Here is an 18528-nt window from a genome sequence, read left to right on the forward strand (position 1 = left end):
AGTTTCTAAATGGCAGAAAGAAAAGGGAGGCAGCACAGATAATGAAAATACAGAAATTTGTGAATTTGTGAAGAGGCTTTTATAAAAGGGTCAGGGCTGGCAGTGGTATCCCACCTGTGTTGTGGTCTTGCAAAATGTCATGGAACAATATGAATTATATTCCTGTCAATGCATATGAAAGCAGGACTTTTTCTTAAAAGATCAAGCATTGATATCTGTTGGCCCTGGATAAAACTAATGACATTGGTAGGTTAAATGTATAAACATCAAAAGAATAACATCCTTATTCTTTTTCTGTCTCCTCTTTTCCTTTTTCTGATTCCATAGGGGCTGCCACTCGAAAACCGGACCCAGAGCCTGAGAAGCAGACCGACCATACTGTTAAAATTGCTGGAGTCATTGCAGGCATCTTGCTGTTCGTCATTATATTTCTGGGGGTCGTGCTGGTAATGAAGAAAAGGTGAGCAATTAGTAGATGTTTTCTATGTACATATTCATATTACAGCATCTCCTACAGCAGTTCTCAGTTTGATATTGGCAAAAGTATCCAGCCACTTTCGTGCCCTTTGCCACAGAGTTTAGGAAGTACTGCTCTCTCCCACCTCCAAAGCTTTGTTGGGTTTTTATAAAATCACGGTGTCTGTTTCATCCCACAGCATTTTCTATGAATTAATGTTTGTGGCTTTGTTATAGAAGAAAAACAACTTGAGGTTAATGATTCTAGCACTTTATGCATTAGTACTGCATGATGGACTCTAATAATAGAACAGTATCTCTATCCTGAAAGTGTGAGTCTCCACTCTGTTCAACAGATCAGCTGAAAGTTAGATGTAGCTTCATTCTTGAATGTAAAAGAAATCCTCAGTCAAGCAGGAACTAGAGCTAAGGTAATTTGTGCTAAGAATGGGGTCTATATTCTTCTGCATAAACTTAATTTCCTGAAAACAAATGAAAATATTACAGTGGTGCTGAATGTTTCCAAATGCTGGTTCAACACACACACGCATTGAGATTGTTTTGTTTTGAACATCATTTGAAAACTGCTACAACATTAGAAGTGTAAGACTTTTAAACCTGGTTGCCTTTCTCAACACTGTAAAAGGAAAAATAATAAAGGGAAAAATATCTCATAGCTAGGGAGGTGGCATGGGTAAGAAAAAAATCCATGTGATGATAGAAGGTAAGTCTACACTGGGAGAAGTTCATTAGCAAATAGAATTAAGGTTTTAGGTTTATCCTGAGCGATGTGAGATGTGCAGCTGTAGAGGTGGGGTTGGGAATGTGTGGGAGCTGTGTAAAGGGTCGAGTCATGAATTCTCCTTCCATATCTGGCATAGTCTTCTTACTGTCCCATAACCCCTCACCTCCTTGCCATTCACCCTGTATTATCCCCTTTTCTTCCTTTGAGAGCAATCTTGGCCTGATTTTCCTCATCCCAACACTATGTGATTTAACTGTATGTTAACTAGTTTGGCAGGTCTGAGATAGTCCAAACCCCTGAGCTGCCTGAAATTCTTCCAGAATTTGAACAGTGGAGGTGCACAGCTAAGGAGGCAGCTGCCTGACAGTGCCTCAGGGCAGGCAGCAGAAGTAGCTGCTTTTCACTCGCCTTGAAGACAGAAGCAGGGCCATAAATTAGAAGGGCTCTATGCCGAGAAAGGTGCGCTGTGGCCAGGGCTGAGGGCTAGGTCATGACAACAGGTAGGTAAAGCAGTCAAAAGCTGCCATACAGAAGAGACTGAGACTTAAGCCCCAGGATAAGTCTGGCTGGGGCAATGAAATTGACCCAGTAACCAAATCTTCTCAATAAAGTACAGTGTAGCAGAGTTAAAATCTGTTCTGACTTTGCAGTACTTTTTTCTTCCCACTTCTGATTTCTTGCATCATTCATACCTTCAGTTTTAACAGTTGAACTCCCAAACTCCTCCCCAGGGCCAGACACAACACTTGGCATGCAGGGAGGAAGGCTTCTCGCATTATCTGGCCAGTCCTTCTTCACACAATTCCTGACTGGCATTCATCACTCTCTCTCTTCCAGCTCCGAGCCTCTCCTTAAGCGTTCGCGCCAAAGATAGAATATATTCACCCAAGGGAGACAAGTTCTCTTAATCTTGAAGGGAGAGCATTGCAAAATGATCCAAATAGTTTCAAAGTAAATAAGGTGTCAGGGTCTCTGGCTAAGTGGATGCTATACCAGCTCTTGCTTCATTCTCTAGGGAAAAGCTCTTTGATAATCTAATTGTTAGAGGCAGGAAGGCTCGAATCCTAAGTGTTTGCATGTTAATGCAGAAGGATACTTGATTCCTTCTGTCTACCACAGCACAGTAATTATTATTCAAAGTAATTCTGTTGTTAGAAGAAAAGTGCATTATGTGAACTTCTTTGGGGTTTGAAATAAATCGGCTTGTGACAGAGATGAAACTATTGAAAGTACAAGTCCAGGAACTCTGTTACCAAATAGATACAATTTCATTGTGTAGTACAGAAAGAATGATACCAATAGCTTAAACATATGCCAGAATGATGCTGCAGCCTTGAACAAAACAAACTGTGGAATGAGTTGAAGTGAATATTAAAAAGTAAGAATGGTTCATCTGTGTAACAGGATGTGACTAGGCTTTAATGAGAGTTTCAGGAGGTAGGTATATTGTGTCCCAGACCTCTAAAGCAGATGCTGTAGCATAGAAGGTCTTGAATACAATTATACTCATGACTTAAGCAAAAGATGAACCGATTATTCAATAGATTGTTATTGGTGCATTAATTCACTATGCTGCTGAGAGCCCCTATGGTTTCACCTTGGTTCAGTTACTGTGTATACATTATGCATTTGAAGAAAATGTATAAATCATTCTGCAAGCTTAGTAAAACTGTAGTGTTTTTGCAGTTTTATGATACTTTAGGTGCTACTTTGTGAAACAATCTTATCAAGCTAGCATGTCATTTGACTACTGCACTTGATCATTTTATTTCATTTACTTTATCAGGAGTTTTACTGGAGTAAAGACCTGAGTGAAAAGTAGAATAACACCTTGTAATTCAGTGGCATCTTTCCCCTGAGAACCACTTTCCTCTCTGCACTATTATGTGCATACTCTGTGGGCCACAATGCTAGGTTTCACCGTGCTGAGTCCACATGCTCTGAAACTTGTCTTGCTTGGAGTTGGCTACAGCGGTATCCCATTCACACTCCACTATTCCAAGGCATATCCCAAGGCGTATGCTGTCTGTTACTCATTCTGTCACGGAAATGGGTCCTTGTAGACTTGATCTCCAGATCTCACCAGTAGATTAAATTTACTTTATCCTTGGGGCTTCACAGTGCTTAATTAACTTAGTTTTGAATCATTTATTTCCATTGTCAAGCGATTTGCAAAGCAGTTTTACTGTACATGATAACCGTGACTCTGTCCAACATATTCCTTTAATAGCCACCTCATTTCGTCCAGCAACCATTCTTTGCCTGGTTGGTGCCAGGCACCACAGATTTGCACAGATCAGCCTCTTTGACTCCTAATTCAGTAGCCAAATAGACAAGACCAACATTCAAAGCAGAGTTTTCAGTGCAGCACAGACATGCTTTGGATATGGTCACTTTCAAAGCAGTAGGTAGAGAAGTTCTGCAAATATCAATAGTCACTCATTAGGCATCATTATTAATTTCACTATAGAGTGGTCTTCTGAAGTAGTTGTATGATAAACTGAGTCACAGAGAGATTAGGTGGCCTAACTATTCGTTGTATGGTATGGAGTCACTAGTGAGGGTAGGAACATCATGGACAGTAAAACATTTTCTGTGTGGACACTCAGTCTTTGACTAAAGTAAAACAGATTTGTATGCTTGTCACCTGGGTCAGGGGAAGACTGTTAGTGCTTTCCTGTTTTTCTCCCCACTTGGTTGTTCAGAGTTCTTTATCTGTTCTGTTCTATCTTTTCTTTATCCATTCACCCACATTCCTGCATAAAGATGTCATGTAATGTAGACTAGGAACCTGCAAGCTATTCATAATACCAATATGGTCATATCAATGAGATGATATTTCTCTGTGAAGTCAGAATAATGCCAGTAGGCTTTCCTCTCCTCAGCTGTGCTCTGAATCTCTCACTTAAGAGTTAACACAAAGTCAGTGGAAACCAATACATGTGTTTCCACAATATTGCTCCACAATAAAGTAGATTTTGAATCTGATCCTGAATATTAAATCTCAGGCAAGGCCCTTGATCTCTGCCAGTCTTTGATATACCTGCATAGGACTTTATAAAAAATAAAAAAATAAAAAATAAAAAATGCAGCAAGTAAGTTCATCTTTTGGTCAACTTGAAGTAGAGCAGTGAAAATGAGAGAACTGTTCCCACAACCTTTGGAAAAGCAATAGCAATTAAATCAAGACTTGGAAAAATCAGAACCTTACTGCTTTATTCTTTTCTGGTTTTGTTCTTTTTCTTTTATATTCTATTTCAGCTAAGTTTAAAAAATATACAGAACTTGAGAAATTAGATTTCTTGGTCCAAGGTTTGCTTAAAAGTATATGTCTTTGGGGCAGCTGTTTCTTTCGGGGCTACCATCTTGCTGCTGCAGTGGGAGTGCAGTAAGGAAGCGGTTATTAAAATTTCATTACATTGGCTTCTGCTTCAGTTGTGGAATGGAGTTTTTCTGATCATTGCATTTCTCCATAAAAAGATTGTTTTCTTTTGCCTATCCTTAGTTTCTGTTTTCAGCTGTCTCTATGCCTGAGCCTTCCAGTAGTTTCTAACGTATGTAATTGTGGCATCTGTTTAACTCAGAGACCCTGGTTCTTGGCAGTGGATAAGGAAGGCCTTTGCACTCAGTGGAGCTGGGCTGGGAATGCATTCCCTGGTAGCAAATCAGGCTGTTCAGTTATACACCTTTACCAACAATTTCAAGCAGTTAGGACAGAAATTGGAGATAATAGGGGCTGAAGGAAAACGCCAGTCTTCCAGTGCTACCCCTGAACCTTGTTTTTCCCTCTAGGCCAGCTACAGAAGAGAGACAATGAAAGAAATCACTGCGGTAATTACACAGTGCCAGAAGTTTTCCCTTCTAGTGGGACAATCCTCCTGTACCTGGCTGCATTGGTTTTGATAAATACTATAGTGGGGCCTTATTCTACAAGTGATATTTATGAAATTTATTTATGTCTTCAGTCCCGAAGGGTATAAAAGTGCTTTATATTATCACTATACATAGAAACAGTTTATTGACATAAAATAGCCTCTCTAGCGGGAAGTGACTGAAGAGCCATGCACAGAAGAAAATTTGGCCAAAATCTTTGGGTCGATCTCTTTAGCAGAAAAAGACTTTTCATACATAGAGAGAGAGAAAGTTTGTATACATTATGTAGAAAGTAAAATGGAACTTGTCCATATTTCTTCAAAAAGCTAAATCTTTTCAATTATGAATGGTGCTTTTGCATGTGGCCTGAGGACTTGCGAGTCTAAAACCTTCTGTTTCTGTAGGTTTTTAATTTATTCTTTTTACCTGTTTTTTTCAGTGTCTGGTATCCTTGAGAGTCAAAAACCACAGTGCTCTTTTTCAAGGACTTTCATATGGAAAATCTCACAACCGTAACAATATAAAGATAACTGGACCTTGAGTCTTTTAATTTTTCTCATCTTATACAAATTTTTAATGGGACATTCACACAAATTAAAGCTCCTGGATTTTCAGCATTTTTTTCATAAGGAATAATTTATCTCTATAACATATTTCGCAAAATTCTGCATATAAGTACCAGCAGTGCTTCACTGATTAATTGTATCTATTGTTGTTTCTCAAATTATTATACATCTTTTAGAAGTATGAGAACATTTGTACTAATTACATTAAAACTCTGTCGTGGCAACATATGGCAAGAAACAGAGTTGGCAGTGTCATGAGATTCTAAATGAAAGTGAGAAAATGAGTAATTCTGAAAAGAAGGGCAGGGGGAGATATAATTATGACTGAACCAGAAAACAACCCCTTACTAATAGAGCAGGTAAGTTGATCTGCTTTGATAGGACCTGATCCTGTGCTCCTTACTGAAGGCAATGGGGTATGTGCTGGTAGAAGAAGTGTATAACTGTTTTGCAGCTTTCCCCTTACTCTATTCTTAGATATCTTTTAAAACTCAACTTTAACAGGTGTGCATTTTTGCAGATGTGCCACGTGATTAAATATTCAGTATCTAGCCTCTTGAGTTTGAACAATATTGTTTGCAGCAGAAAAATGGGAATAAAAACTGGGAAATATTTCTAACGGCATCTTCACACAAAGAAGATGAGAGAGAAAATTTGATGAAAGCCTAGTTTTCAAAGGGATGCCTGAAGCATGTAGCTAGAGGCAAGTTAACGTTAGTTATAGTCCTTTGCAAGGCCTGTTTACATGTTTCCTCTGCAGTCAAAGGGCTGTATGCATGTGCTGTAAAAATTACAAATGCCTACATGGTTCCTTTCAGTCTTTTATCTTACCAACGTGTGAATGCTACTTGATGTTATGCTGAGAGATGTTTTAAGATCTCCAGCCTCTTTTTAATTGCAGTCAATATATTGAATTAATTTAGGTTGGAACTTGCCCCTTTTGGGGAGTTGCAGTCCTGCTTGTAGTGGCTCATAACTGAGGGAGGAAGAGGTGTAAAGCAGAAGCGCGTAGCTGGAGGGCTTCTATACTTTGTGCTCATGCAGAGCATGTCTGGGTGGAAGATCTGGCTCTGCAAGAGGTGATCCAGGAAAGACTGACTGGGTCCATATTTCTCAAGGTGGTGGTGTGAGGTCTTCAACTTGTTCTTTGTGACACTCACGTGGACAGAAATAACAGGGATGCAGGATCAGTTCTTATTTTTTCCTCTGCTACATGGGGAAATACCACCAAAATAATTTTAGCCAGCAAGGATAGCCTTTTTATTTGCATGGCAAGAAGTAATTTTTTCTTCAGAATTTAAATGGTTATTAAAAAAGCTGAGATACTAAAAAAGCTGTGGCCATTGATTTTTCCCCTCTGGAAACAAGTTCTAGTCCTGTCAATGGCAGAATTGATTTCTTTAAGTAAAGAAAGGTATATCCCAAGATTCTACAGTACTATGATGGAAGAGAAGCTACTTAATACAAGTTCTGAAATTCTGCTTTGTTAAACTTTGAACACCATGTTAGAAGTTCCATATCTTTATTCCTAATGCAGTTGAGGTGTAACCGGCGGTGTTTTATCACTTTAATTGGGGGTATTTGTGTGTGTAGTATATGCAGAGATAAATATACATTAAATATCTAGCATTACTTAGTAGGTGTACTTTAAGGTGATTTGATTTAACAGTTGGAGATGCATTATATATTGTATTGCTTAAAGTTTTACGGAGAGTGGATATGCCATCTGTCTGTTTCAGACACATTGCATGATATGCCCAGATATGCATTCTTGCTACCTTTCATTTGTGTCACCAGTTCTGGTCTCAGTTTCATCTTGATTTTTCATACATTAATATTTGGCTTTTCTTTCCTTCCATTTCATCTTTTCCACCACTGCCTAATCCTTCCACCATCATGGCAGAAGAAGCTATCACTCCTACACTTATTACCTGTAAGTAACTTCTTTGTCATCAGAGACACTCTTTCTGCCACGTTGTTCCATGCCTAAGTAGTGAATGCTAATATTGAAAATTCCTTTATAAAAACAACCTTTGTAAAAGTTTTACCAAGAAAAAACAACATGGTCAATAATGTAATTAAATATTTAGCTTTATAGCAGTTTCTTATGCCTCATACTGTGCATTAGAGTCCTTTGAATATTGTTATATAACGAATTTTCTTAGTTGAAAAGTAGTAGGTATAAATATTACTGCCACGTCTATGAGAAATTTTCATGCCTAAGTAACTATTTTTAGAATTTATTTAGTGGTTTCTTTCTCATTTGTTCTGTTGGAAATATAGCATTTGTTAGACATGTACAAGCATTTCCATTTGTTGCTGTGTACATATTACTACTTTTTCATGAATAATGATCATGCATAAATGTCATGAGTTACCATTACTGGTGTAAATTTCAAAGGAGAGAGCACTAAAAATCGAGGGCAAGATGAAGCATAACTTTGAGTACGTAATAACTTTTCATTTTGATACAGTCCTTAGTAATACCATTATATGATTCTTTATTTACCCAAAGCCTTTGTTTCGTTCCCTGCTGTCAGCAGGTGATGAATGAGAAGGGTTCTTCTGTGAATTTAGCAAATCCCTTTCTGAGGCTATTCACCTTTTCTCGCTTTCCAGGTACAAGAAGCACATGATAGTTTTTGAATTAGCAAAATATTAAGGGTTTTGCTTAGTCATGAAATGGGATGCATTTAACCTTCTTTAATCTTGTTGGCCAGCAGCAAAAATCAGCTGTCCAGTAGATATCTGTCTTCTTTAAAGCTCAGGTTTAAAAGTCATGGGAAACTAGGAGATATTTTTATACAGTTACAGAAGATGGGGTGTTACTTGCATTAGACAGACTGTTGTACTAGTTTTCAGGCACATATGGTAGTGGCGTGCTCTGGAAAGGAACACATTTCAGTAATGTTTTTATTTAAAGACAATATTAAGTTTTGATGTTCCTTTCTAGTTGCTCTTCAAACTTTTTAAATAAATATTTTTTCAATTAATATTTTGAAAAAGCATCTAACATTCATTTATAGAATTTATGGAAAAATTAGTAAATGTTTTCTAACTTGAAAACTTGGTAAGCAGAACCATGCTTCAAATTAATTAAAGCAACTAAAATTTAAACCTCTTAGTTGAAAATCCCTACAACTTCTAAATATATTGAAACTGCTCATTTACTTGGTAATTCAGATTTTGTATTACACTATTTGACACTTTACATATAGTGCAATTTTTTAAACTGTTCTTTAAAGCACTGTATTAATGTGAAGGTCAGAAAAAATTATCTCTTCCACAGATACAGTATTTCAAAATTTGTTTCTGTTCCCCAGAGGAAAAGACCATATCTTCCATGAAATAGGCCTTCAAAAAAAAAATTCAGTTTGGGACTATTTAAATGTTATTTTTAAAATGTCAAAAGAGTATAATATAGTAAGCCATATAGTGTCTTGTTGCCATATAAGTAAATATATTTAAATTAATATTGTAATATGATTCATGTCTCAAGGCTAAGTAAAAAAACAACATTGAAACAAATGGAACATTACATGAAACACTGTTTCATTATTCAAAGAAATTGGATTATATCTTTTTTTCTCTTTTTCCACTGTCAATGGAAAATATGTGCATTGAAATATTTCTATAAGTTTTACAAACAAAAGTTTTGTCCCCAGTTTTGCAATCATAGAGACTGTTAATAGCGGATGGAATAGGGCTTCTCTTGATTATTTGGAATACTCTCACAGCAGCTTCAATGAAAGATCTGTCGTTTTGTTAGTGTGATACAAATTCAGTAACTTTGTAGTTTGGGTACATTAACTCTTCCAAAAGAAATTGTGTGATCTTGACCTCGTATTGTTTTGCTCCCTGTCTGGCGAAAGAAGGGAAGTAAGAGCCCTGAAAAGAGCAGACAAGATCGGCCCCCAACAGGAGGAAATATTTTGGACCAAATTCTCCACCTGTTTACGCACCACGCAATTTCACTGAAATTGGTGGAAATCTTAGATGAATGCAGAATTCATTACAGTTTTATTTTTAGCTGAGGAAGTTGGTATGGATTATAAAATGTTCTATATTTTGAGAAACATAATTTGAAGTACTCTGCCATTGCTAATTTACCACTTCTATACTGAGTGTCATATTCAAATTTACTGATTAGTCATTGTAAATGCAAGCTGTAACATCCAAGTGAGCATCTATGCACTGAAATAGTTACTATTGTCTTGTGTGCTGCTTTCCTTATGTGCTGTGGGCTCCTTTTCCCTAGTAGACTGCAATCTCTGCCACTTCTAGATCCATCCTAAATTAAAATTAAAAAAGAAAAAATTGGCAGATGCCTAGAGCTGCTGATGAATCATCAGAGGTGGACCTACAGCTGTGCATATTTGGCAGAGAATTATTTCCATTTTATCTTGTGTTTACTAGATAGCCAGTCAAGAGATGTTACCGAAAAGAAGTTGAGTACTGCTATTGAGAATTATACTTCTTTTTAATGGGCTTGAGTGCCTCTGCCAACGTCTTTCGTCCCACTCTTGCTTTCCTGAGAACTGGTGCATTTTTTACCTTTCACCTCAGTCAGGCAGCAGATTTTTTTTTGTCTGGCCGTAGTTAGTCCTGTATGAGTTCTTTTGTTCTTAAGATTAGAGCAAATTTAATAGTGCTCATTAACTCTGCAGCAGGTCTTTTGACTTTGCAGTCGATTCCAGGTGGAAAGAGAAGAATGGAGAGGGTGTCATTAGTGACACTTGTTATAACTGGTGTTCTCAGCGTGGCAGCCAGTGCTGGCATGACTGCTTTCTCCTGACACATTTTCTGATGGGCAAAACCCCTGTGACATTGGCCAGAGAAGGAAAAGTACATTCGTAGTTTATTGTGTAATTATGGTTAAATGAACTAGACAAGCCTGTTGTTCAGGTGACGACGAGTGCCACTGTGCTGACCGATGGCCATTAACTTTTATATTTGAGATCTTCATTTTGATACAGATTCTGCCCTTGGAGATCATTAATCGTTAGTCAGGAGCTAACATACGTAGATTCATTCAAATTCAAACATCAGACAAACACAATGAGTGCTTGGACCATCTCAGTTTCCTCGAGGCACTGACGCCTGATAGAGAGTTTGGGGAATTCAATTTACCCCAGATTCTGGGGCAGATAGTTACAGATTGTAGCTGTTATAAGTTGCTTTCAAGAGACTCCATTACATTCCTATGAGTAGGATGTATGCCCAATTAAAATACAAAGTTGTGAAGGTAGCTTTTGATGTTGTCCCTCAGTTTGAACTTGATATCAAAATGGTATGTTATGATTATTATTGAAATTAAGTACTTATGCAACAACGGTGCTGCACAGCAGTTAGGTGCATAATGTTATTCTATTTTTGTGCCTTTTCACAAGTCATTTCAACTTGTGAAAGGTGAAGTAGGGAAATAGGAGACAATTATTGCCCAGTATTCTTATAAAATAGTAATCATGTTGAGATCTTAATAGTATGAAATCTGATATTGTCTGTCCCAGCACTAATCATTTAGTTAGGTGACTTAGGACAGAAGTGCATCACAGGTATGTCCTCTGTATGGAAATCTCAATTCAGAAGCCTAATACAATGTTGAAACATTACTAAAATGGACTGTATAGGACTAGAGGTCCTATTGCCTGGTACTTTGTATATGACTCAAAGAGAACAAAATTCCTCCTACAAGAAAATTAATTCTACAAACATTGAGCTCTTTCATATAAACGTGAATAAAAACATACCCTTCTTTTCATGAGAATTTGATAGTTTGGGGCCCAGTTGAAGTACACTTTTCTTGTATGTCTGTCTTGAGCTCAGGAGCCTGCGAGTCTGTTCTCAGTTTAGTCATCTCTGTGTCTATTGCTTCGCTAGCAGATTTTCAGTGCTGGCTTCTGGAGCTCTGTACAGAGACTTAATTTGTGGCTCATTTCCCCAGTCCTGTTGCGATTGACCTAGTACTTATGGCAGAAAGCACAAGGTTAGCAGATTTGAAAAATGACCCTAATAATCAGAGTCATAAAATTTCCAGAAAATCAATGGTGTCAAAACTCTTAACAGTGATTTCTGGATAATTCCAGGAACTATGCAATAATCATGTTTAAAGCTTCTGTAGTAATTTGAAAATAGTGAGAGAGGTTAGAAACAGTCCTGTATTCTCAACTGCAGCTGCCTCTGGAACTCGAATAAGTTCATCAGTTTGTGTCTTGCAGATGGAAGAGAGCACTGAACAAAAAAACATGAATGTGTTTGAACCATTTGATGTGTTTGATCTGTTAGACTATGTCTGTGATCTGTTCTGAATCTTCAAATACGCATAGTTACATAGACTTGTATCACAGAATCATGTTACCCAAAATAAACATGGATTTCTGTAATTGTCTTGTAAGCTAGACTTTGGGGATGTCCCATGAGTTTTGTTGCATCTGGCAAAGTCTAGAATGCCAACATATTGAAATCTTTGGATAATATGCAGTGCCCAAAATAGCAAGGAGCGTGTTTTACTAAATCCCCATCACTGAAAAATACATTTGTGGGCTATGTGCCATATGCTTTGAGTACAGAGGTACGATATCTAGCTTTCATGCAGAGATACTAAGCGATCTCAGAATTAGAATGTTATTTTTAGTTAAAATACACCACATAATTTTTAAAAATCTATCTGAAGTTATTATTTCTTATACTGATTCCTTGTATCTTCTGATTCTTTTCGATCTGATTGTGTTGCTCTATAGCCAAGGCTTACATTCCCATTTCTCTGTAGAAAAAATTGTAAAAAATCCTTAACGCTCAGACCACCAGTAAGTAAATCCTTTTTTTTTAAATTTTATTAGCTCTTTCTGAAGTATGCGAGCCCCCCAGCACAGTGATCTGACTATGTGAAATAGCTTTCTTAAGGTGCAACAGACATCAGATCATTCATGTGGAGGAATAGCTCTGCTTTAGTTCATCTTTTCTGGGCATGTTTAGATACTCACTCCAAGTTACTTTCCCAATACCTACACATAGGAAACCCATAGCCATTTCTGAAGTTACCCAGAGTTTTCAAAACAACATTAGCCCAGGTGTGTTGAGTGAGAAACCATAATCTGTAATGTGCTGCAAGTTTGGGTTTTTCAAAATAAATGGGTACTACAGAGAGAGTGAGGTGAAATATCGGAAGTGATTGATTGCTACGCAGGTCACACAATCACACTCAGTTACTGTCCTTGCTCCCTTAGTGTCAAGCAGTAAATTTTGCAGATGAGCTGGGGTTTGGAGATTTTTCTGTCCTTAAAGGGACAGTTTTAGTTTACACTGCTTGTTTTGTGAAGGTACCAGACATTTAGTGTAGGAACCAATGTAACTGAAGGAAAAATAAATGCTTACGCTGTCTAGAGACGTCTTGGTTCTTTCCACATTAGTAAAAGCTTTGTCTTGCTTTTCTAAACTAATATACAGGGATTTGAATTGAATACTGAGATAGCTTTTAGAAATTGTGGATTCCATATACTCTTGTAGGATAAGCCTGAAAGCCTATCTTTATTATATACAACACTGAGACATAATACATACATTCAGGAGGGGAGGAGAGGATAGGGACAGGTATGCGTGTTAAAGAAGTTACCTTTGTATTTGAGTATTTGTGTTGCTGTCCCATATTGAATCTTGTTCAATTAATGTTACCAGTTTACCAGGGTGGACTGTCTTCTCCATAAAATTGTGGATTGAATTAATTCCTCAATTAGCCTGTTGACATTGTTTGTAGCTTCCTAAAAAATTTGGTTCCCAAATCAGTCCTGCTTACTGTCAACAGCAGTCATTCTGGGCACTGAGATTTTGCCATTATCTACCATCATTGTTGAATAAGACTTTCAACGAGTATATAAGGTGAATCATTTTCATTCACTTTAAGACTTTTCCCTCAGGAAAAAGGTGTGATTCATGTATTTTTTACTCTGAAATTTCATTTCTGTATACATAGATAGCTCAAAACTGACTGCAGATTCTTTCATTTTAAATATCCAAATAGAAAGGAGAGTTTTTCCTTATTTTAGTATTAGTATTTATTGTACAAGAGGGGTAATGGCATTGGAAACTTATTTTCTCTAAACCCCAAACCTGCCATTACACTTTGTGTGACTGTAAATGTGTTGACAGTAAAGAAGCTATACTGCATATTAAGACCAAAACTCACTTCATAATTTATGTTACTAAAGGCCTGTATTTTTTATGAAAGATTGAAGTGTTAGTTTTCAAAATGGCTTAATGAAATCCAGTTGGCAGCCGGTCAAAAGTGTTGTTGCCCAGGGCTCAGTATTGGGGCCAGTTCTGTTTAATATCTTTATCAATTATGTGGACGAGGGGATCGAGTGTGCCCTCAGTAAGTTTGCAGACGACACCAAGTTTTGTGGGAGTGTTGATCTGCTTGAGGGGAGGAAGGCTCTACAGAGGGATCGGGACAGGCTGGATCGATGGGCTGAGGCCAATTACATGAAGTTCAACAAGGCTAAGTGCCGGGTCCTGGGGACCTGGGGGTGTTGGTCAACAGCCAGCTGCATATGAGCCAGCAGTGTGCCCAGGTGGCCAAGAAGGCCAATAGCATCCTGGCTTGTATCAGAAATAGCGTGGCCAGCAGGACTAGGGAAGTGATTGTCCCCCTGTACTCGGCACTGGTGAGGCCGCACCTCAAATACTGTGTTCAGTTTTGGGCCCCTCACTACAAGAGAGACATTGAGGTGCTGGAGCGTGTCCAGAGAAGGGCAGTGAAGCTGGTGAGGGGTCTAGAGCAGAAGTCTTCTGAGGAGCGGCTGAGGGAACTGGGGTTGTTTAGCCTGGAGAAAAGGAGGCTGAGGGGAGACCTTATTGCTCTCTACAACTACCTGAAAGGAGGTTGTAGCGAGGTGGGTGTTGGTCTCTTTTTCCAAATAACAGGTGATAGGACAAGAGGAAATGGCCTCAAGTTGCACCAGGGGAGGTTTAGATTGGATATTAGGAAAAATTACTTCCCCAAAAGGGTTGACAAGCATTGGAACAGGCTGCCCAGGGAAATGGTTGAGTCACCATCCCTGGAGGTATTTAAAAGACATGTAGATGTGGTGCTTAGGGACATGGTTTAGTGGTGGACTTGGCAGTGCTAGGTTAATGGTTGGACTCAATGATCTTAAAGGTCTTTTCCAACCTAAACAAGTCTATGATTCTATAAATATTGAACTGATTGACAGAAGATGTCTGCAAAAGGTGGGACTACAAGGAATAAGATGAATGTTGCATTGTATCTCTCCTGGACTCAAGGAGGACAAGCAGCAGAAAAAAGCTTAAAGAAAAATGGGTAGAAGAAATCATATGGTGAATCTAGCCTAAGACTTCTTTGCTGCAGTAAACCACAGGCTTAATCACTTCCGTGATACAGATAAGAACAACTGTAACAAGACATTCCTGTCTGTTGAGTGATGTCAGCACAGGGCACTGAGGTGTCGTAGTCATTAGTATTGCAATAACTTCTATTGACTGATTTTATTTTTGTTTGAGCTTATTATCTGTAATCTTTTCTCTGACCCCTGAATCCCATGGGAGATGCTTCAGCTGAAATACCTTTGTTGAACCTATCCGCAGGGGTTATGGCCAGGTTAATGATAATCCACCTCAGGGTAGCATCTGTCAGTGTTCACTCTTAATTTCACAATGAAAATGTTCTAATCTTGGCTTCTTTTCCTTCTTCTCCTTTTCATTTCCGTTCTTACCTACAGTATTCCTTGAGCTCCCTTAAAGGCTAGACTGCCAGATCCCTAGAGGGAACAACAGTGGCCATTTGCTTTCCATAGTGTCTAGCTGACCAAAATCATAATTCAGTTCCAAATTTTCTTTCTGTCATTTTTCTTGGTCATTGTTTTCCTACGATGAATTACCTAACTCTGGCATGAGGATAAGGAGCCGTACCTCAGTTGCTTTCTTCTGCCACTCCTGGTGACTCTGGCCCTCTGCCTCCGTTTGTGAGAGTCTGTGCAAGGATTCTATCTGATCAGGGTCCTTCCTAATTTCAGGGCAATAGCCCACATGCAAAACGTAGCTAGGAAGATTGCATCAGCTGTGAAATTGAGCCTCACAAAAACTAATCAAGCAAGGAAACAGAGGAACGAACCATACTGTGTGCTTACAAATCCAGCAAAAACTGGCATTTCATCAGTCCCAGACACCCTGTTGAAAAATAAAATCTTTTACAAGGCTTATGATAGATATTAGAAACATGTCTCTATTTGGTTTACAAGTGTACAAGAAAGGTTTTATTATTACTGCTATTATTATTATTAGACTGTAGCTTCTAGTGTATGCTACAGAGAGAAGTCTGTAGGACTGTCAGAAAAGTCCTGCATAATTCTGTTAGTTCATTCCTGTGCTAACCAGACAGCAGCAGTGATCCAGATAAAAAGAGGTAATAGTTGGAGGAGAGCAGAGTTTTGTAGGGCTTGTGCCATGAACTACCTGCTCCTATGAGTACTAAGCTGGTGAACATAAAGAAGCACATTTATTTTTCTTTTTAGCAGCTGAAGCTTAGGACTACTTCTGCATTTGATCTGAGATCCCTTGGTGAGATACTGAACCAAATGTCTAGGGGTATCTAAATTATACTCAGTTCACCTGCAGAAGGAGTTAGCTTCTCTCCTTCTTTCTCATTTCCTGATTCCTCTCTGATCATGAAGGCACAAGTTAGACCTACCAGAGGCTTCTCTGGTTTGTCTGAAAGAAAGGCAAAGCAAAGCATTCGCTAACCTGTGCATTTCACAGTGGTACAGGAATGAGAGGATCAGCTGGTTTAGAGCAATTATGCCACTCCCCATCTCCCATTGCAAAGTGATAGTGTGCTTTCCTCCTGTGTGGTGACATCAGTAGCCAAAAATAGGTCTTCCAGTATGGATTTGGCCAACATGTTCGTATTGGGTATAATAATGCATGCATATTGTCTGCAGCAAGTGATGGTTTAGGTAGGCTAGATAGATTTTAGTTTGCTTAAAGATGTGTATTGGGTTATGGTTTAGGTATAATGGAATGTATTTTGCATTTCATGGTCCTATTTGGCAATTGTCCATGGAAGGGTCACTTCAAAGGGACTAGGTTCATGGATTACAGTGTATTTTCAAAAGCAGATGAAATATTGAATGTTTTGTATTTACTGACATTTTTAAAGGTAGGATTGTCATGTTTATGATACGTCATTGAATAAGGCCCTGATTCTTAGCTGTAACATCCAGGCGTAACTTGCAGTAGAACTTTACTTTCTGCTTACCAAACAGGGAAGAGTCATGTCTGCATTTAATATTCTCCAGATTAAGATTATAAAATATATTTTAAACTAAGAAAAGAAGAGAAACACATAAGGATGTTAGTAAACCATAGGAAATTCCTACTGTACGCTTAAGAAAAGTAAATGAAAAGGAGAACAAGGTACCTTGGTTGCATGTTGAGTCCTAATACAGGCTCCCAGCAAGAATAGGTTTATTTTTTTGCTGAATAGGTTACTGCAGTTTCAGCTGCCTTTTGTTGGAACCCAAAGCACTGTAAACCTATTTTGAGGCCAAAGTACTGTGCATTCATGGAAGTGTCTTGTCCAGTTCTCTGTCCACAAAGGGTTTTGTCTAACTTACTCCTTAGATCCTACTGTTGTTGTCTTCCTTCCAGCTTTTTTTTCTCTTTCTACACTAATGTGTGTGCCCAGCTCTTAAGCCTACCATCTTATTCTACTGACCATTTCCTTTTTCATCTGCTTCTCTTCTTCCTCTGCTCCTCCTTCTACTTACTCCTCCTTTCCTTTCGCCCCTTTTCCTTCTCCTCCCCCAGATACTATATTGTCTGTCCTGTCCTGAAAAATATTTCCTTAAAATTGCCTTATATTCATTCTTCATGCTCTGCTTAGTCTCCTGAGACTTAATGCAGGCTGCCTAATCATTTGTTCTTGCTCCACGTCCTACCATCTCTCTCTTCAGGACCTGTGGAAGGGAAGGAGAGGCAAATCTGAGAACATCAGAATATCCTTCTGTTATTGTGCAACCTTTTTTGTAATTCTTTTTATTCTTGATATTTACTAAAGGGGTATTGCTTAGATAGACTTACTCTGTGGGAACATTTAATACAGTAAAATTAAGGAAAGACTGAGTTACATGTCTACATGAGAATTTTTTGCATTGGGGATTGTTTCTTTATTTTCATGGGAAAACAGCGAGCTGTTTTTATTTGTTCATTTTTTCTTATCTAAAAATTGATTTTGCTAACGCTTTAAAAATATACACCTCTAGGTTGAAACTTAGCATGCAACATTTTACATTCAAAAGAGAAAAAATTTATCTTAAGCAATTGAAAATGATGTCACCATGGAAGTTGCAATATAACATTAATTATAAGAAGTGTACTTCAACACCCACAGTACTGTGTATTTACTTATGTCAAAACAAGGTAATGCTTACTGTATTAAGAATAGCTTTTCATTTTATGATTGCCTGTTGTTCTTTGAATCATAACCTTCACTCGTTTCTTTAATTTAGGAGAAAAAGCCATTAAACATAGATACTTCCTGAAAGTGTGTGCTGCATGAAAGCTTTAATTAAGTCTACAAGTAAAGCTTTAAAAGAACAAGAACCAAATTAATTGCAACAAGGGCCATGCATTTATTTCTGTGACAGGCCTTTGCACGTTAGAGAAAAGGCAATCTGTGTACCCTTATCTGAATTAGTAAACTCAATATCACTTTTCATTAGCCTGGTAGGTCATTGCCATGCATCTTCAGTGTGACACTGTTTACATGTTAATGACCTCACAAATAGAGTCTGTTCCAAATGGTTTGCAGTAGTAGAAAGTTGTAAATCCATAAGGTGGAATAAACTGTCCTCTGCTTTCTGCATCATTGCTTCT

The 18528-nt window shown here is 38.1% G+C and overlaps 1 protein-coding gene across 10 annotated transcripts in view; it reads left to right on the forward strand.

Moving 5' to 3' along the window:
• Window positions 1-18528, forward strand: part of PTPRM (protein tyrosine phosphatase receptor type M) — a 489233-nt gene that overhangs the window by 326944 nt on the left and 143761 nt on the right. For 5 of the 10 annotated variants that reach the window (XM_072852716.1, XM_072852718.1, XM_072852723.1 and 2 more), the window contains 2 exons: window positions 328-460; window positions 7544-7573. In XM_072852716.1, coding sequence (XP_072708817.1) covers window positions 328-460; window positions 7544-7573 — 163 coding nt within the window. The remainder of the gene's footprint in view (window positions 1-327; window positions 461-7543; window positions 7574-18528) is intronic. The other 5 variants (XM_072852719.1, XM_072852720.1, XM_072852724.1 and 2 more) reach the window with 1 other exon arrangement.

The sequence above is a fragment of the Ciconia boyciana genome, chromosome 2 (assembly GCF_034638445.1).
Source record: "Ciconia boyciana chromosome 2, ASM3463844v1, whole genome shotgun sequence".
NCBI classification, from domain to species: Eukaryota; Metazoa; Chordata; class Aves; order Ciconiiformes; family Ciconiidae; genus Ciconia; species Ciconia boyciana.